Source organism: Lissotriton vulgaris, chromosome 1_1 (genome assembly GCF_964263255.1).
Source record: "Lissotriton vulgaris chromosome 1_1, aLisVul1.2, whole genome shotgun sequence".
In the NCBI taxonomy this organism is placed as follows: domain Eukaryota; kingdom Metazoa; phylum Chordata; class Amphibia; order Caudata; family Salamandridae; genus Lissotriton; species Lissotriton vulgaris.
This window is the reverse complement of record NC_141685.1, coordinates 471064371-471081989: the sequence shown is the minus strand read 5'-3', so window position 1 is coordinate 471081989 and position 17619 is coordinate 471064371. Positions and strand designations below refer to the sequence as shown.

Here is a 17619-nt window from a genome sequence, read left to right as displayed (position 1 = left end):
ACAAACATGGGAATGTATATGTCAAAGGTTTTATACACAACGGAGGAGAGCAGTGGCAAGTTTCAAGATCAAATACCGAGTGAGACAGACGGCGATGCAAAATCTTGTACATAGTTTACAATAGAAACAAGCACTCGAAAAAGCACGGAAGATCCCGAGTGACGTGACAGAATCTGTAAGGTGCTGTAGTGTTGGTTCCATGACAAAACAAACATGAGGAGTTTCTTGCATCCATTTTGTGCATTCCTCAAACTGTGGTCAACTGTGTGTGCTGTACTGCCTTTCAGTACATTTATTTAGATGTGTAATTGCTATATGTTGTGCAGTGCAAAAAGAAATGTTTTCGCAGTTGCCACCAATATCAAACAAGTTACAACAGGTTTTTGTTTTTTTATCATACAGGAGACATATGCATTGAAACACGCACAGTCAAGGGTTTCGTGGCATATATGGCATGAAAGTTGTAACTATCCAAAGCAATATTAACACAACTAAACCATGTTCACTGTTCTCATTTTGGGAGCAGGCTGATCGACTGGGTCAAGAAGTGATGTTGTTCTTGTCGCTCGCTTAAGGATTCTGTGTGGAGATGTTTGAGAGGCTGGAGAGGTGAACGTAGTAGATGATATCGATGGAGTGGTTATTTTCTAAGTAGACAATTGCTTCATTTGAGACGTCATTCAGGACTGACCGAGTTGAAGTATGTACTTCCACTGATCTGACGACTGATAGTGAGTATAATGCTGTGGCATGTAGCTCCTGGCACAGGTATTGGACCTCAGAAAACTCCTCTGTTGTTCATCTGAATGCTTCATGTGCTGCAGCTGTGAATTTAGGGTGTCTCTTATCTGAGTAATTGCAGAATGTGACTCTCTACCTGTTTGTTAAACGATTCCAGCAATTGTAGTTGTCCTTCTTCTAGTTTGGCATGCCTTGGCTTAGAAGTTGATACATTTGTCCACATGTTGTTTCATGCTACTCATCTTCTGACATGTAATGCCTCATCTTGAAAAAGTGGTGAGCTCAATTCCACTTCAATTGTTTGCTTGGAAACGGTGTCATCAGGTTCTGGCTCAGCATCTATACATTTCACAGGGATTTCCTCAGGTGCTATTAGCGTCTCCACTCCTGTACTTATTCAATTAGTGATATGCTGTTAGACACCATTAAGGGCCGGATTACGATGCAGGCTGAAATGGCTCAGACAGTCGGTCGTGGCCCTTCAGCCCGCATCGTAATGGGCTGGTCGGATTCTTTTCCAACCGACACAATTTGATGGGGTCAGTCGAAAGGGAACCTGAATCGGATTTACGAATGACCTCCAATGGGCTAGGAGAGCCCGTCCACCATTCTCCACAATTTTACATACAAATCGTACACAGGCCCTATGTATGGAGTTCCAACTTAATAAATACTTCAGAAAAATCCTACCACCAAATTATAGTGGCCACACAATCAGGAAGATAAGTGTGGTACTTATGCATTTACTGTACTTAACTACACTTAAACCTATTGTCAAGGCTCGAGACTCTGGCCACAAAGTTTGGTAGCATGATGTTCTTGTAGTCTCTATTTCGACATACAACCCTACGTACAACACTTTGTGTTTGAAATGCTCATTCAGCAATAAAAATGTTCTTGGTTAAGTTCTATTCTGATTTGTGCAGACAGGTTCACAGATACGTTTGCGCCTTACCAAATGCCTAAATCTTAAAATAGTTCTAATTATTTCTGAGACATGTGCTGTCTGAAGGCCTTTAATATAGAGATGGGGATGTTATTTCTGTTCATAATGATTTGGCATGGCATCACTGTTAAGAAGATTCTCTTTTAATGCATTTTACTCACCTGTTTCTGCCAGCTTGGAACATGCAAAGACAAAGAAAAGCAACAGCCACAGTGAGAGTGACAGCTGCTGTAATGCCCAAGGAATCATCAGATGCACCTAAAGGATCAAAGACAAGAAGTTTATTAAAAGGTCCTTTTCAGATGTTTACTGTGGCCCTTACTGTTGAGTTACAGTGATAAACTTGATAAATATTAAGTGCCAGGGCCCTGACCAGGAGACCACTGCAGTTTGCACCACCCGTTGTCCCTGTCATGTTGGTACCAAAACAACTACTAACCATCTACTTCGCCTGCAAGTGCAACAGTTCAGATTGTTCCGGGTCCCCAAAGCTAAAGGAATTGCTGGGGAGGCAGGTATCTCTAAATAAAATGGGCAGTGCCACCATGTGGCCGGCTGTCATAAGTACAGTGTTGACAATTAAGTGCGGGTGCCCAGCACCGGAAACCAATTAAATGCCAGTGCCGAGCACCGGAAACGACCAGCTCAAATTAAGCACTATTGAGTTCACACATGCTCCATTTATGAACAGTTAAAAAACATGAAAGGCTGCCATCCCAAAAAATAATTCAAGGATTTATGTATTACTAATAATATATCATATACATTATTGTGGCTTTGAAATTATTCATTGTCGCAATCTTGTAAATCGAAACTTGTTGAATATATTATAAATATTTCTGTTTTATGATCAGTTGGAAAAGAGCACAATTGCAACATTATGGCCTACAAGTATAAACAATCAAGTTACAATTAGTCATTTTCAAATATAGGCGGAGGTCTCCGTCACCAGGGTGGAGATCTACTGATGGTAAAGTACAGTAACATTTTAAAAAGGCGGAGGTCTCTGTCATCAGGGTGTTGATCTACCTATAGGTGGTTAAATTTTTTAAAAAATGTTAACTATTTTTACGTTAAATAATAATGATGTAAATGGGGAGCAGGCGCCAAAGTCTTGGAACTCTACCCAAATTATCCTTTTCTTAAAAAAAAGTAAACCAGCTTATGAAAGAGGATCTTATAGACCCATATCGCTTATGAACAGCAATGCTAAAATATTTGTAAAGGTACTAGCGACTTGGTTGGCACCATTAATGTCACAACTGGTGTCACCCCAGCAACACGGGTTTATTCCTGAAAGGGACACCACGTCACATATTAACATGGCCATTACAGCGTTTGATGTGGCACGGATCGAGCCAACCCCACTCGGTATGATTTTACTAGATGCAGAGAAAGCATTTGACCGAGTGGGGTGGGGCTTTCTGTACGCCACATTGCAGGCTTTTGGTATAAAAGGTCAATTTTTGAAGTGGATCCAATCTCTATACGATAAGCCTATTGGTAAAGTTTGCTATATGGGTAAATGCTCTCCTACCTTTCCGATCAAACGTTGGGACGAGACAGGGGTGTCCCCTATCACCTCTGTTATTCGCCCTTATAATGGAACCATTCTTGATCGCACTGCAGAGTCAAGATCAGATCTCTCCTTTTATAAACAGCTCAAATTGCCTCAAAATATCTGTCTATGCTGATGACGTTGCAGTCTATTCTACTAAGGTTTCAGAAGCAATGAAGGGCATCGTAACAGAGGCAGGGAAATTTGGCTCGGTTTCTGGATACAGGCTTAATACTGGTAAAACCCAAATTATTATAGCCTTATAGCCCGCCGTAGAGGGCTATACCAGCTATTAAAGGCCCTCTCCAGCGTTAAAGGCCCCGAGCCGAAGGCGAGGGCCTTTAACAAGGGAGAGGGACTTTAATAGTGGTATAGCCCATCTACGAAGGGCTATAAGGCTATTAGAACATTCTGTCACTAGAGGACAGAATGTTCTAACAAAAAAAACAAAGCTTTTTGGGAGTGTGAGGGGTTTGGAATCCCCTCAGGTTCCCTGAAACCTTTGTTCACAGCCAGAGCAGTGAACAAAGAAACATTGGAATGTTGGAGCTGTAGGCTTATACCAGCCATTATAGGCCCAGAGCACTCCATTGTTTTCAATGGAGCTCCCAACATTCCAATGTTCTAATATGAATTACAAGCCATCAAGTGCAAGGGGTATGTGATGTAGCTACTTATTTGGGGGTTAAAATCTCCTCGAATATTAATTTAATATCTGCCATAAATTATGAGTCGCTATTAAAAGAAACTATTACCTCATTCAAGAAATGGCATAAGCTACCTCTAAGTATTATTGGCTGAATAAATCTGGTCAAAATGAAGATACTGCCTAAATATCTATATCTTTTCCGCTCTATTCCTTTACGGAAGTGTGGCTCAATGGTTAGAGCGGCAGACCCTGATGCAGATGTCTAGCCTGGGACCAGGGTTCAATTTCCCGGCTCGGCGGGTCTTGGGCTCCTAAATTCCACGGACTTGATAATTCTCGCCTCAGTGCCTATTCCAATTATGGAGTCCTTCTCTGCAACTCGGGGTAATAGCTTGCTTAATCTCCACAACGGCCCCCACAACGCTAAGGATGCCTGGCCTCCACCTTGGGGGTGCCCAGGGTGAGTAGTGCGCTATACAAGTATCAATTTACATTTACATTTTACGGGTAAATAATTCCTACTTTAATAGATTAGACTGTATTATTATTAACTTTATCTGGGGGTATAAGAAAGCTCGTCGGGCTGTTACACTACTCAAACTCCCTTTTAATCAAGGAGGATTGGGTTCACCAGACATTAAATCTTATTATTGGTCTGCTTTTTTGATTAGTTTTCGAAGTCTGATGATCCCCAATAAATGTTTGTATTTTCACAAATTCATGCTAGGTGAGGATGCAAATATGTTCCTTTATAGGTTAAATGACCCCATCTATTTTAAATGCGTGAAGTTTAAGACGGCACGGGACACTGTTAATATCTGGTGCTCCATTCTTGTTAAGAGTAAAGTCTCTCTTTTTCATCATAGAACCCCTTTGTGGTTCAATCCGGGTTTACCGGGAATTTTTCATGATTCGGCTGGCTTAGTGCTATCAGAATCCGGTATTAAAAAATTGGGAGATCTATATGACCACAAGGGTTTTTTTACATTTGAAAGGTTGAAGGTGTGTTATAATCTTACAGAGGGGGCCCGGTTTAAGTACTATCAGATTAGGGATTATTTTGTGCGAAAACTAGGATTTATTAATATTCTAGATCCTGATTTATGGAACTGTATTTATAGAGAAGTTGATAAAGCATTGATTAGTATTGGATATAAAATCTTTACTGGTTATAGAACTGATGACTCTTCAAAGCTATCTGAGAAGTGGAGCAGGAAGTTGGAAACTGATGTGGCCCCATAATTGATAGCCTTTTCTTTAAATAGCTTAAATTGCTCTGTTCACTCTTCTAGTCTAAAACTGCAGTTATTTAAAACTATGTGTTAACTCTATTATACACCAGACAGGATTTTTAAATGGGCAACTAATAACAACACCAGTGAACGTACGAAATGTCCAAAATGTGATTTAAGAGCAGCTGATATTATTCACATGTTTGTTACTTGTCCGCAATTAATTGAATTTTGGAATGGAGTAACTAAAGTTATGTCTACAAAACTGGCACGTCCAATTATCTTGACATCAGTGGATGTGCTTATGGGCACGTCTGGGGGGAACAATTTCCAATGCGATCTGCTGAACATCCTAATTTCATGTACCAGATTAATAATAGCTAGGGTCTGGATTCAACATGACCCACCGACGGTTATGGAATGGTGGAGTCTTGTAAAGGAAATATATATTATGGAACATGCTTTAGCAAAAACAAGGGGTCTTCAAACTAAAATGAAAGTGGAAAGAATTTGGGGATTAATAATGTCATGATACTTGTTTGCTTTTCTTTTCTAAATGTAAGTTGCCTCCTATAGTATGTAAGACAATATAAAGTATAATGCTAGTTTGCAACTGGTATAAGTGGGAGTAGATTCTTTCAGCTGTGGGCCAGTTCCATTTACCCAAAATCTGTTGATTATATGTAAATTGCTACTTTGGCTTGTTAGGAACAATAGGAGTCCATCTTTAATTAATGGTGCTAAACATACAAACATTTTGCCACGCACATGCTGCATTTCAGTTAAATTGGTATTCGTTCTTCAATTAAATGAAAACATCCATTACCGATCTTGAGTGGTGTTACCTAGTATGCTGGTATAACATATTTTCAAATGAATGTTTCTAAGCTATCTAAGTACAATTAAAAAAAGTAATGGCAATCATTTGAACAACCTCAGAAGCATAGCTCGACTAGATGGCCTAGCAAGGATTCATGCTTGTGGCCTCCAGATTACCGCACATGCTAGCGGTGAGCATTAACTGAAAGACCCATCTTGCCAGCATTTGATGTCTGACAGGATTTCTTATATACTGTGTTATTGGTAGTGATCCAATAACAATACGTATCATTAGGAAATTGAGGTATCACAAACAAAAGTTGTTTCTTGACTTTCATGAGCCTGTGTTTACTAGGAATCCTATCAGTTAGAGCCTGATTAAGCATTCCCACGTAGAACTCCAATATGTGTGGTAATTCCTGGTACCATATATTTTGCGTTCTTCCCCACATGGGCGACTCACTGGTTGCGCTAAAAATTACTCCCCCATATTTTTGCACATGCCAATTTCTGGAACTTACCAGTACATGTGGGTTTTGGTGTCAAAACAACAACATCCACCTACCTTTGGAAGCCCGAGCTGATCTCCCAAGACCACAATGCTCTCTTAATTATTACTCAGCGGAATATTCTATTGTGCATTTTATGATGCCCTCCAATCCTAGCCTGCGCTGCAAGTACCTGTGATCTTTTTTGTTATGGGACATAAATAGATAATGCATTTATGAAATGAAAGGAAATACCACCATTTGTAAAGCGCACAACTACCTCCGGAGAGGTGTCCTGGCGCTGGGGGACGTCGGGAAGATTATGTGAGCTATTTCCCAGACTCACAAGGTGCTGGGCTAACCTGTCGCCGGCGGTCGAACCGTGAGCCCCTGTGTTCCGGAGTCAGCCACCCTGGTCACTGCACCACAACTCTTCTACAATGCCTTTTATGTCCTTATATTATCGCTTACAACCATATTGATGATTGAAGTTGCTTACCTCGCCGGATATAAGGAGTGGGCAGTCGTTGAGTTTGGAAACTTATGAACAACTTAGGACAATAAATCTGCCTCAACCTTTTTATTTTCACACATAAAATTGCTGTGTACTGATAGATCCACAACTCAAATCATCAAAATGTATGATAATGAGGAACATTATATCTTACTTTCGATACTAATGAAGAAAAGTTGGTCGTTTCCTTTAGTACTCTCTCCTTTTTCCGTTGTCGCAGTCATCCATGCACGATATGTGAGACCAGCTTCAAGGCTTTTGATTTTGTATTGATTTGGAAAGTTGTCATTAGGGATTACTAGGGAAAGAAATACAAACATTTGTAAATCACTCATGCCCTCAGTTTTTCATACAAATTACTCGAAAGAGTCAACAAGCTGATGCCTGAGTGGCCGCGGTAGAGGAAAGAAAAAGGGAAAAGGGTCCTAGTCACAAAATTATGTAAAATAGTACTTCCAAAAAAAAGCCAAAGGGTCCAAGTCACAAAAGTATGTATAATACTATTTCCCCAAAAAATCCAAAGGATCCTAGTCACAAAAGTTTGTAAAATAGTATTTCCCCCAAAAAAGCCAAAGGGTCCTAGTCACAAAAGTATGTGTAAAATAGTATTTTCAGTAGAACTCTTCTATGTATTCTTACATGCTCTTCTAAATTATAGTCAAACCATCTAAAATGGGGATTTTCATATAAATTTAGTAAAAATAGAAAAGACTGCTTCTTCTTTCTATTTTTACTCAAAGGGAGCTGATGTTTTAGGGCTGATTCACAAGGGCCTGTAAGCATACATAAAAGAGTACTCCTGTAGTACTATTTCCCATGCTTATTAATGCTTTTGCGAATTGACTCTGAAATGTTGAAATGAAACTTATATCAATAAAACATGCAATGGGCCTGATTCACAAAGGTTTATTTACCCATGTTGATTTACTTATATGTAAAGGTACTACTGCACTTCATGGTAACTTTACACTTTGCTATTCACGATTTCTGTGTGTAAACTTACTACTTGCGCAGACTTACATATGTATATCCTCTCAAACCAGGAGAGGATACTGCTAGAACAGCACTTTTGGCCAATTAAATATAAATAAATTACAAATAATATTTTAAAACATAATTCTTATTGTTTGGAATATTTTTTTATAAATCCCACCTTCAATATCAATCAATTTTCAGTTTTAAAATTTTTTTTTTTTTTAAAACCTTTATTTCGAAAGAGCACACAGCTATTCAGCCTAACATCCCGGAGGCAAGGCAGCATGGTAATAGGAGCATAATAGTGCAAAACAGGTACATCAGGACAATGCAGGTTGTTTTTAATATTTTATAACGAAGAGAAGAAGAAAAAGAGAAGAAACGCCAAACGGCGCCAGAGAGTGGCAATGGGATAGAGAATGCAGCAGGGTGTTGGTAGCAGGGAGGGGAGAGAGAGCAACGAATCAGTGATACAGTAGAGTGAAGGATAATAGGAGGGGAGAGGAAAGACAGGATCAATGAGGTAACATGCACAGTTGGTGTCACAGGCTACGGTGACAAACGTTCATCCAGAGAAGCAGGCTCGGGTGGCAGGCATACATCCCCCCGGTAAGAGTTCCAGGCACCCCACACTTTATTCCATTTGTGGGGTCTACCCCTGGCAACATATTCCGTCTTCTCCCGGAACATACACCAATCCATGTTGGCTTTCCATTGTACCACAAGGGGAGCTGTAGGGGCACCCCACTTCTGAGCAATGTCCCGCTTGGCCACCATATTGCCTAAGGTCACCCATTGGGTCTGGGCCGTGTTGTGATCAGGCGGTTCCCAAATGTTGAGGAGACACCTCAGAGCCTCCGCCGTAGTCGCCACTCCAGTCACTTCACTCATAACACTGTGTATCCTTCTCCAGTAGGAGGCTATGACGGGGCATTCCCATAGGATGTGCAGGAAGGTAGCGAGGGCACCACAGCCTCGACGACAAAGACCGTTGGGCGAGTAACCCATGTGTACAAGTCGGGGGCCAGTAACATATACCCTGTGCAAAATCTTAAATTGGACCAATCTAAGACGGGAAGAAATGGCGACCTCCTTAGGGGAGGACACTGCGCTCTGCCAATCTTCATCGTTGATCTCCAGGCCATCTCTCACCCACTGATCACGCACTCCGAGGAGGAGGTCGGTGCGGACATTGATTAGTTTTTTATAAGACAGCGAAATAGCACTGTCAGGCATATGGCCGTCCAACACTCTGTCCTCCAACGGAGAGCTCTCTGGAATCGCCCCCTCCGGTGGCATGGCAGAAAGTAGCGCGTGCCTCAACTGGGCATATCGGAAGAACTCCGAGCCGCCCAACTGGTATTCAGTCTGCAGCTGAGGGAAGGTCTTGATAACCCCTTTAGAGATCATGTCGTCCACCCTAGAGATGCCAATGAGGTCCCATTTGTCGAAGCCCTTGGTGTGCCATAACCTGCCCAAAATGTCGGAATCGTACAGAGGGGTGAATCTAGTCAGTCTGCCCTGCCATCCCTGCGCCTTGGTAATCGCCCACCAAATGGAGACCGCCGTCTTCGTTGGACCCGACATCCGCCGGTCCAGGGATCTCGAGTACAGGGCCCGGTAGTTGTTACCACCACCCAAGAGCCATCTATCCATGGCGTAGCCGGGGCTGTTCACCGGGCCATAAAACCCGTGATTGAGAGCTGCGAGCTGGGAGGCCCAGTAGTACCTACGTACATCCGGCAGAGCTATGCCCCCGTCGTACCACGGGAGCGTGAGCTTTGTGACCGCGACACGGGGGCGACCATCCCAGAGCAAGGCTTGTTGGAGACCTTCAATCTCCCTGAAGTAGCGGGCCGGAACCGGGTCTTGGGTGTTCTGTAAGGCATAGAGAAACCTGGGCAAGGACATCATCTTGAACAGGGCCGCACGGCCGAGTAGGGAGAGTGGGAGCTTACGCCAGCTATCCACATCACGTCGGAGACGCTGGAGTGGAGGGAGCAAGTTCTGGTCGTATCGCGCCTTCGAGCTCCCAGAGATGTAGATCCCCAAGTACCTGAAACCCTGTACGGCCACCTGGATATTGCAGCCTCTGGGGAGGCACGGTGTGTCCCCCTTCAGGACGTAAAGGGAGGACTTGGCCCAGTTGATAACTAGGCCAGAGTATCTCCCAAAAAGTCTGAGTACGTCACAAGCTACGATGAGGGACTTGAAAGGGGAAGTCAGGTAAAGCAGGATATCATCGGCGTACAGGGAGATCCGGTCCTCAAAGCCAGGGGCCCAGGTGATGCCATGAAGGTCAGGGTGCGCACGCAACATGGCCGCGAGTGGCTCGAGAGCCAGGGCTAAAAGGAGAGGCGACAGAGGACAGCCCTGTCTGGTGTCCCTGTGTAAGGCAAAGGACGTCGACAGACGGCCGTTCACTAATACGTTAGCCAGTGGGCTAGCGTAGAGGAGTTTCACCCAGCTCACAAAGACCGGACCAAACCCGAGCTTAGCCAACACTGCCCAAAGGTAGTTCCACTCAAGGGAATCGAAGGCCATAGTGGCATCAAGAGAAGCTAGGACTGCCGGTTCCTCAAGGGAATGTGCCCTGGCTAGGGCACCGTGGAGTCTACGTAAGTTGAGGGCAGTGTTACGGTGAGGAATAAAGCCCGACTGATCCGGGTGCACTAAGTCGCCAATGACTCCAATCAGTCGATTGGCAAGCAGTTTGGCAAGAACCTTAGGCTTGACGTTCAGGAGGGAGATGGGGCGGTATGAACGACACACGTCCCTCGGCTTCCCTTCCTTGTGGATGACCACAATGGTGGCCAGCCTCTGGTCAAGGGGAAGAATGCCGGCGTCTCGCGCTTCCAGGAACATAGTACGCAGATACGGGGAGACTGCGTCAGGTCGTATCTTGTATAGCTCGACCGGGATGCCGTTGGGACCGGGTGCCTTGCCACACCGCAACGAGCGGATCGCGAGAGCGATCTCGTCGGCAGATATGTCTCTATCCAAATCGTCGCGGTCCTCCTCAGAGAGGCAGGGAAGGTCAACTGTCGAGAGAAGCTCTGTCGAGTCAGCCTCGGAGTAGTCTGATGTGGAGGTGTAGACACCCCGGAAATAGTCGGCGAAAGACTCGGCAATGGGACTGGGGTCAGTGACAGCAGTCCCGTCGTCCCCCAGAATCTCCGGTACGACGCGGCTAGCCATCTCCTTCCTGTCCAACCAGGCCAGCAGCTTCCCAGCCTTGTCCCCAACGTCATAAAGACGGCCTTGTTGTTCCCTAGCCAAGGTCAGGGCGGCATTCGTGGCAAGATCTCGGTATTCCAGCTGTTTGAGGGAAAGAGCATGGAGGAGGGCAGGGTCAGGTTCGGGCCCCAACTGGGAGTCAAGGTTCAGAACCTCTTCCTCGATGCGAAGTAGGTCAGCATCCCCGACCCTACGGGCCTCCGCTATCAAAGTGAAAGCCTCGCCCCTCAAAACGGTCTTAAATGCCTCCCACTGTGAAAGTTGAAGAAATTGATGTACATAGACAGCATTCATTCCCCTTCTTCTCCCACTCCTCTCCCTGTGAGCACCATGGATACTGTAAATTATTGACCGTATCACCCTGCCAGTAAGAGCCCGTACCCATATGCATATGTACAGCCATTCTAGGCACCATGGCCTTTTTCCCATTGGAATCCCCGGCTTCTCTCCTGCGCGTATCTTAAACCCCCTCTCTCATGCATAGACCATGAAACCCTCTCCCTCTGCGCGACCCTGCTGTGAAAGGCAACTCTCCTGCTTGACCCGCACAAAACCCCCCCATTCCCTCTTGAAGAGGCATCCTTCGCCTTAGCTGACGTAGCCCTCCCCAGCTGCACCTGACTGCCCCCGCTCTCTCATGTACGGGTCATCAGATCTCTCTCTCTCTCTCTCTGTGTGATTCTGTCCCTGTGTCCACCCTGGCTACCCCTCCCTTCTCCTCACATGGGCAAGTCATAAACCTTCTTCTTCTTCTGCAAGGCCCTGTCCTTGAGAGTCACGGCCGCGCCTGACCAACACCTCCTCTCCTTCCATGAATGCCCCTCTGTTGACAAGCCTTCCCTCCGCGCTCGATTGCCCACGCGGCATGAATACCACTCCTTTGTTGACCCCTTCCCCCGAGTCCGGCTGACCACACATGTCCGAGGCCATCGCCTAAGCCAGGAGATACCATTTACTGCCCTTATTGTATGAAGTCACTCCTCTTCAAAGGAACCACTATTGATCCTAGCCACCCCACCCCCTGGGCTATGATCAGGCGTACACATCCTACGGAACACTCAGCTACGTGATGGCCCTCCCCTCTTATCAGCAGGTCAAGGGTCCCCATTGTGAACATATGTGGGGTAGGATTGACACGAGGATTATAGGGATGTCTTTCTTTTGCGTCACACTGTCCTGATTGTACTATCAAGTGTTCTGTAAGGTATAAAAGCAAGAGTCTCAGCTCACTTGTTAGAGCACCTCCCGAAAGACACTGTGTTTCGTGTCCGAAATGACTGGCTCTCCTCATGAGAATTAAACTCTGTTCTTGATTCCTGCTTCCAGCGCCCGTCTCTTTATTTGGTAATTATTCAACATGGGAACTAAGAGGCGGTTTGCGCCAGCAGCCTGGGCATCGATAGAATTATGGGCTCATGTTCCACAATTGGCGTCCCAACGCGGGGTCCATCAGTGACATAAGGTTCGGTAAGAGAGATCCAGACGAAGAAGTGAACATCTAAATGATCGGGGTATGCCTGCCTTGAGAGGGCCCTCGCCCGGCTGCCGATCGAAAGAACTTCGCCAATTCTGAACGGACCTCTCTTGAGTGACCTATTGTCCTGACTGGAATCCCACAGGAATGCTACATGGAGTAAGAGAACGATCGGGCGCTGGAGGAGGGAGATGAAGAACTGTCCGTATGGTCCGGTCCGGGTAAGATTAAGTAGGGTGTTTTTACGCCTGATTGGTAGGGTGGTTCTATCCACCTGATTGATTGATTGTTTGTATTGAAATCGGTATTTGTATACTGATATTGTTGGTATTGGTTCATTTAGCTTTGAAGGCTACTTGACATATTGGTTCTCTTCTGGAGAACGAGACATTCTCTGTTTGCAAACAGCGGCGAATAGGAACGTCGTCCCTCTTTGCAGATAGAGAAGGGTAGGTAATGCAGACTTTTGTCCCCGTTGTAATACGTCATGCCTACTTTTCTCCCCACTGGATTGTTTGAAATCGATTAATAATCGATTGTTGCTCTTTGAGATCTTCCCTGTCTACAAACTAAGACGAGTAGAAATATTCTGTCTTCCTTTCTGGATAGCGAAGGGCAGGTAATGCAGACGTTTGTCCCCGTTGTAATCCGTCATGCCTGTTTTTCTCCCCACTGATTGGTTGGTTGCCTGGACATTGTTGTTCCAGGAATTGTTTCGTTTGAGGTATTTTCTGCCTGCAAACAACGTGGAATAGAAATATTCTGTCTAGTCTTTGCAAGTAGTAAAGGGTAGGTTATGCCCCTTTGTGAATTCGTCAGTCCTACCCACTCCCCACTGTTTGGTTATTTGGGGGGTAGCTCGCATGGTCCGCCCAGGAGACTACCCTTATGTAGGACATATGCTCCCCGCTCATGGGCCATTTAGTGGAAGTAGACCATCTGGTCCGTCCAGGAGGCTACCCTAGTAAGTGGAAGTACATCGCTCGGTCTGTCCAGGATGATACCCTAATGAAGGAATATATGTTCCCCTTTTGATCGATAATCTCGTTCCACCCCGGACCATTTATTGGAGGGAACTCGTCTGGTCCGTCCAGGAGTACCCCCTAGTGAAAAGGACACATAAAAAATATGAGTGATCACCGTTCCCTACTAACAGAAAGCTTTAGCTCGAAACACGCTAAGGAAGAGAAAGAAAAATAAAAAGAAATCAGGCTAAGTCAGTAACCCCCTGATGAGCTTTTGACTTCACTAAAAATAAGAAACATTAAAATAGTTCGTAATAAGAAATGTAAAATGGCGAAAAGTTTGACAGCAAAAAATAGCCACGAGGTAGCTAGGCTTCACTGCCTATTCCTGCTCCCAACATGTCTGCCTCATTGCCCGCCACGCCCAAAATAACGGTCACATGAAATAGAAACAATTCAATAGGTACCTACCCCCATTCCGGAAGCTCCCGAAGTGCAACAGGTCCGCGGTTACGCCCATCCGGAGGGCGAGGCCTCGAGGCATGAGGGGCTCGCCTGGCCACGGTCAGTAGGAGATGATGTTGGGCAGGCGGTCCAAAGAATGACAAAGACCTCTCCATCTCTTCTCTTCTGCTGCCCTACAGGCCACGGGGGGGGGAGAGCTGTCTTGCCTCAGCCGCCGACCACTCCCCACCCCCTCTCTTGCCTGATCTGGCCATCAACGAGGACCGGAGCCAAGGCGAGGTCGGACAACCCTGGAAGTTGCAGATAGTCCCGCCACATGACCACGCCTGACAGTTCCAGGTAGTCCCGTCACATGCCATCGCCTGCATAGTTACAGGTAGTCCCGCCACATGACCACGCCTGACAGTTCCAGGTAGTCCCGCCACATGTCAAGGGGGGGATGTCTTGCCTCAGCCACCGACCCCCCCCCCATCTTCAATGGCTGGCACGGCCAATATCGAAGCGACGGAGCCGAGGAACGGCGCGGGGTCGCTGGAAGGGGGAGGCGGCGCGAACGAGCCTCCCCCACCTCCCTCCAGGTGGAGGCTTCCAGCGACACCCCAATGCTCTTACTTAAAGAGGGTCAACATCAAAAAGCGGTCTTCTGCCCAGGACGGGCACACGCCCCATGCCTTCTCTCCTCAACCTTGAAGATTCTATAAGAGCCGGGGGGCACCCCGATCCCTCCGCATGGGCGCCCCCGCCCCCCTCACTGGGAACCACGACATCGGTGCAGCTCCTGCCGGCGCCAGCCTCGGATTGGAAATGGCTAAAATGCAGCCACGGCACAGACTTGTTCAGTTCCGGAGGAACACCAGAATGACCCGGTAGGAAAATTGTTGCCGCCCTCCCCACCTCTTTGACTGATGTTCCATATTGTTAAAACTGTTAACCACATGATTCAAAACTTTTTGAACTTCCAACGGAAGGTTCTGGTCCAACCACGAGTCATTGGAGATATTCTGACTGTGCTGGAACTCGCCCGACCCCACCCAAAATGGCGCCGACACAAAATGAGATGTTTTGAATAAAACTTTGTTGCACCCTGACCACGCAGCTTTTTGCCCCGAGATATGTATGTAGTTTTCTTGGATAATGAAAGTAGATACGAAGGATATTGAGTATGTGCTTGGACAATGAACTGACTTAGGGTGGGTACTGATTATGATTTGGAAAATGAATTGGTGTAATTTAGGTAATGAATGAACATTGGATAATGAATTTATGAATTTATTAAAGATGAATTACTGACATGTATCATGCTTGCTCTGTAGGGAAGTTTAATGCGATTTTATTGCACTGCTGCACTTTATGCAATGAACTGCCACCAGCTTCGTTCTTCTTATGTACAGTTTCAATCTGCTTCGTAGCCGGCCCACTGAGTTGTAGGCCTGTATTTGTACCTCAACACTTTTTATTAAAAGTATTTTGAAAAAGAAAGCATGGTTGTGGCAGTGGCATTAATGAGTTTTGGATGTCTTACTACTGTGAGCGAAGAATAAGTATGATGAAGGATGTAGATCAAAAAAAAGGATCAGATATTTAGCAGCTACATTATGTGTCACAGGCAGCCAGAAAGGTGTTTTAGACACCCTTAAAACGACACCACCGAAATGCCACCTGACCGTCACCCTTGCACCTGACGAAGAGGGTTACGACCAAGTAACTCATGTAGATACGCAGATCGTCAATGATTATCTATCTGACATTACTGGTCCCTCTGGGCTTAAACGCCGAGATGGTAAAGAGATGCAGTACGTGGAGATAGGTCGAGTATGTGGTAGGTAAAAACATTTTCGGACTACTGCATGCTGATGTACTTTGAATGCTGCCCCCCACCCCCTCTTTTTCCTCCCTTCTGCAGGTCACGTCAGAACGGCGGCTGAAGTGTGGAAGAGCGATGGTCGGACCACCGACGAAAAGGGAAAGAGGGAATATGTGCATAGTCCTCATAACGATAAGTTTTTAAAAGACGTAGACTTAAACATGACTGTTCCTCCTTAGAACATAGCAACTGGGAGGATGGACTGACATAGAAACTGGACAGGTACTGAATGACGAAAAGTTGACTAGAAATGACGCGTTAAATAATGTAACTGGACGTTTGACTAGGTAGGGAAAGGACAAAGAAAAATATACGGGTAAGGGTTGCCACGGCACCACCCGTCTGGGAAGTTAGAAATATTGCTGATGTTCAAAATGCACTACCCCCCTTTCTCACACTCTTATAGATATAGCCAAGCTGTCCGACTGTTCTCCCGATCAATACTTGCCGTTGCCTCAGCCTGGAGAACTTCCCACCAAAGGAAGGAACTGAAAATGGTTTAAGATCCAACCATGGGTAAATAGCGCGACCAGGTTAATTTCTGACCGACCAACCAAGGTGTAAGTATTGGCAATTGAGAACACTCACAGAGATAACGGGCGAGAAAGAAAAGGAGGGAAGGGTAGAAAGAGCTAAGCACGTAGATAAATAGGATAGTAAAGATACGTAGGATATATATAAAACAGATCTTGTTGGCTAACAATTGTTTCTTGTCTTGTCGTGAATGTCTTATATATGTGTAATGCATGTGCCGTCTTCCCTGTCTGAGTTTGTGTGTGTGTAATGTACGGATTTATGTCTTCCCTCTGTCTGTATTTGCGTGTTACCTGACCTTTGCTGTTCTGTGTTGTGAGCGCACTAAATGACCTATTTTCGTACACGTCTCTCTCTCTCTCTCTCTCTCTCTCTCTCTCTCTCTCTCTCTCTCTCTCTCTCTCTCTCTCTCTCTCACCACCCCCTTATCTCTCTCTCTCTCTCTCTCTCTCTCTCTCTCTCTCTCTCTACATGTCATACGTGTACCGAATGGCTCGTTTAGATTGCGGACGACTCTCACTCTCTATGAGAGTCTCCCTATTTTCTCTCCCTCTTTTTGGTAAAATTGTGCCCCACCGGCACCAGTCTGATTTGATACATATTGAACGCGAAGGTGTTCAGCGAAATTGACCAAAACTAAATGATTGTATCTCGCCATATTACTGCCTCTCCTTTCTGCAAAATGAATGAACTTGAATTGGCTGAGAAAGAAAGGACAGGTAAGACGACTAAAAGTCTCCCAAATCTGGCCATTTATAGGGGAACTGTATGTCCATGGCACCTTATGTCTGTTCTTCAGAGACGAACACCAACGTCTAGATTGACCCCCAATGCCCAGATTGCCCCACCCCCTTTTGCACCCAAGCGCGAGCGCCCGAAGCATCCCCGCCCCATTTTTGATAGACCCCAGTCGCTGTCCTGGATATAAACATGATGACCATGAGTAACTGTTGACCATCGAGAAAATATTGTTTTGCCTGACTCTCGATGATGGCACCCCCGCCCTGTTTGAAAAGGTTAGCCAGTCCTGAAGGGAAATGCTCCGTAATGTTGAATATGATGTAATGCACAGTTGATGGGAATCCCATTTACCTCACTTGCGTTATAAATAGGACGATGAATAAACCTGCCATGAACTCAGTAGGAATGCTGACACGT

At 45.5% G+C, this 17619-nt stretch overlaps 1 protein-coding gene across 1 annotated transcript in view; it reads right to left on the bottom strand.

The window, feature by feature from the left end:
- Window positions 1–17619, bottom strand: part of LOC147747365 (interleukin-12 receptor subunit beta-2-like) — a 553753-nt gene that overhangs the window by 75476 nt on the left and 460658 nt on the right. Inside the window, exons 14-15 of the mRNA XM_086936246.1 lie at window positions 7102–7245; window positions 1849–1945 (exon numbers count right to left, since the gene is read on the bottom strand). Coding sequence (XP_086792372.1) covers window positions 1849–1945; window positions 7102–7245 — 241 coding nt within the window. The remainder of the gene's footprint in view (window positions 1–1848; window positions 1946–7101; window positions 7246–17619) is intronic.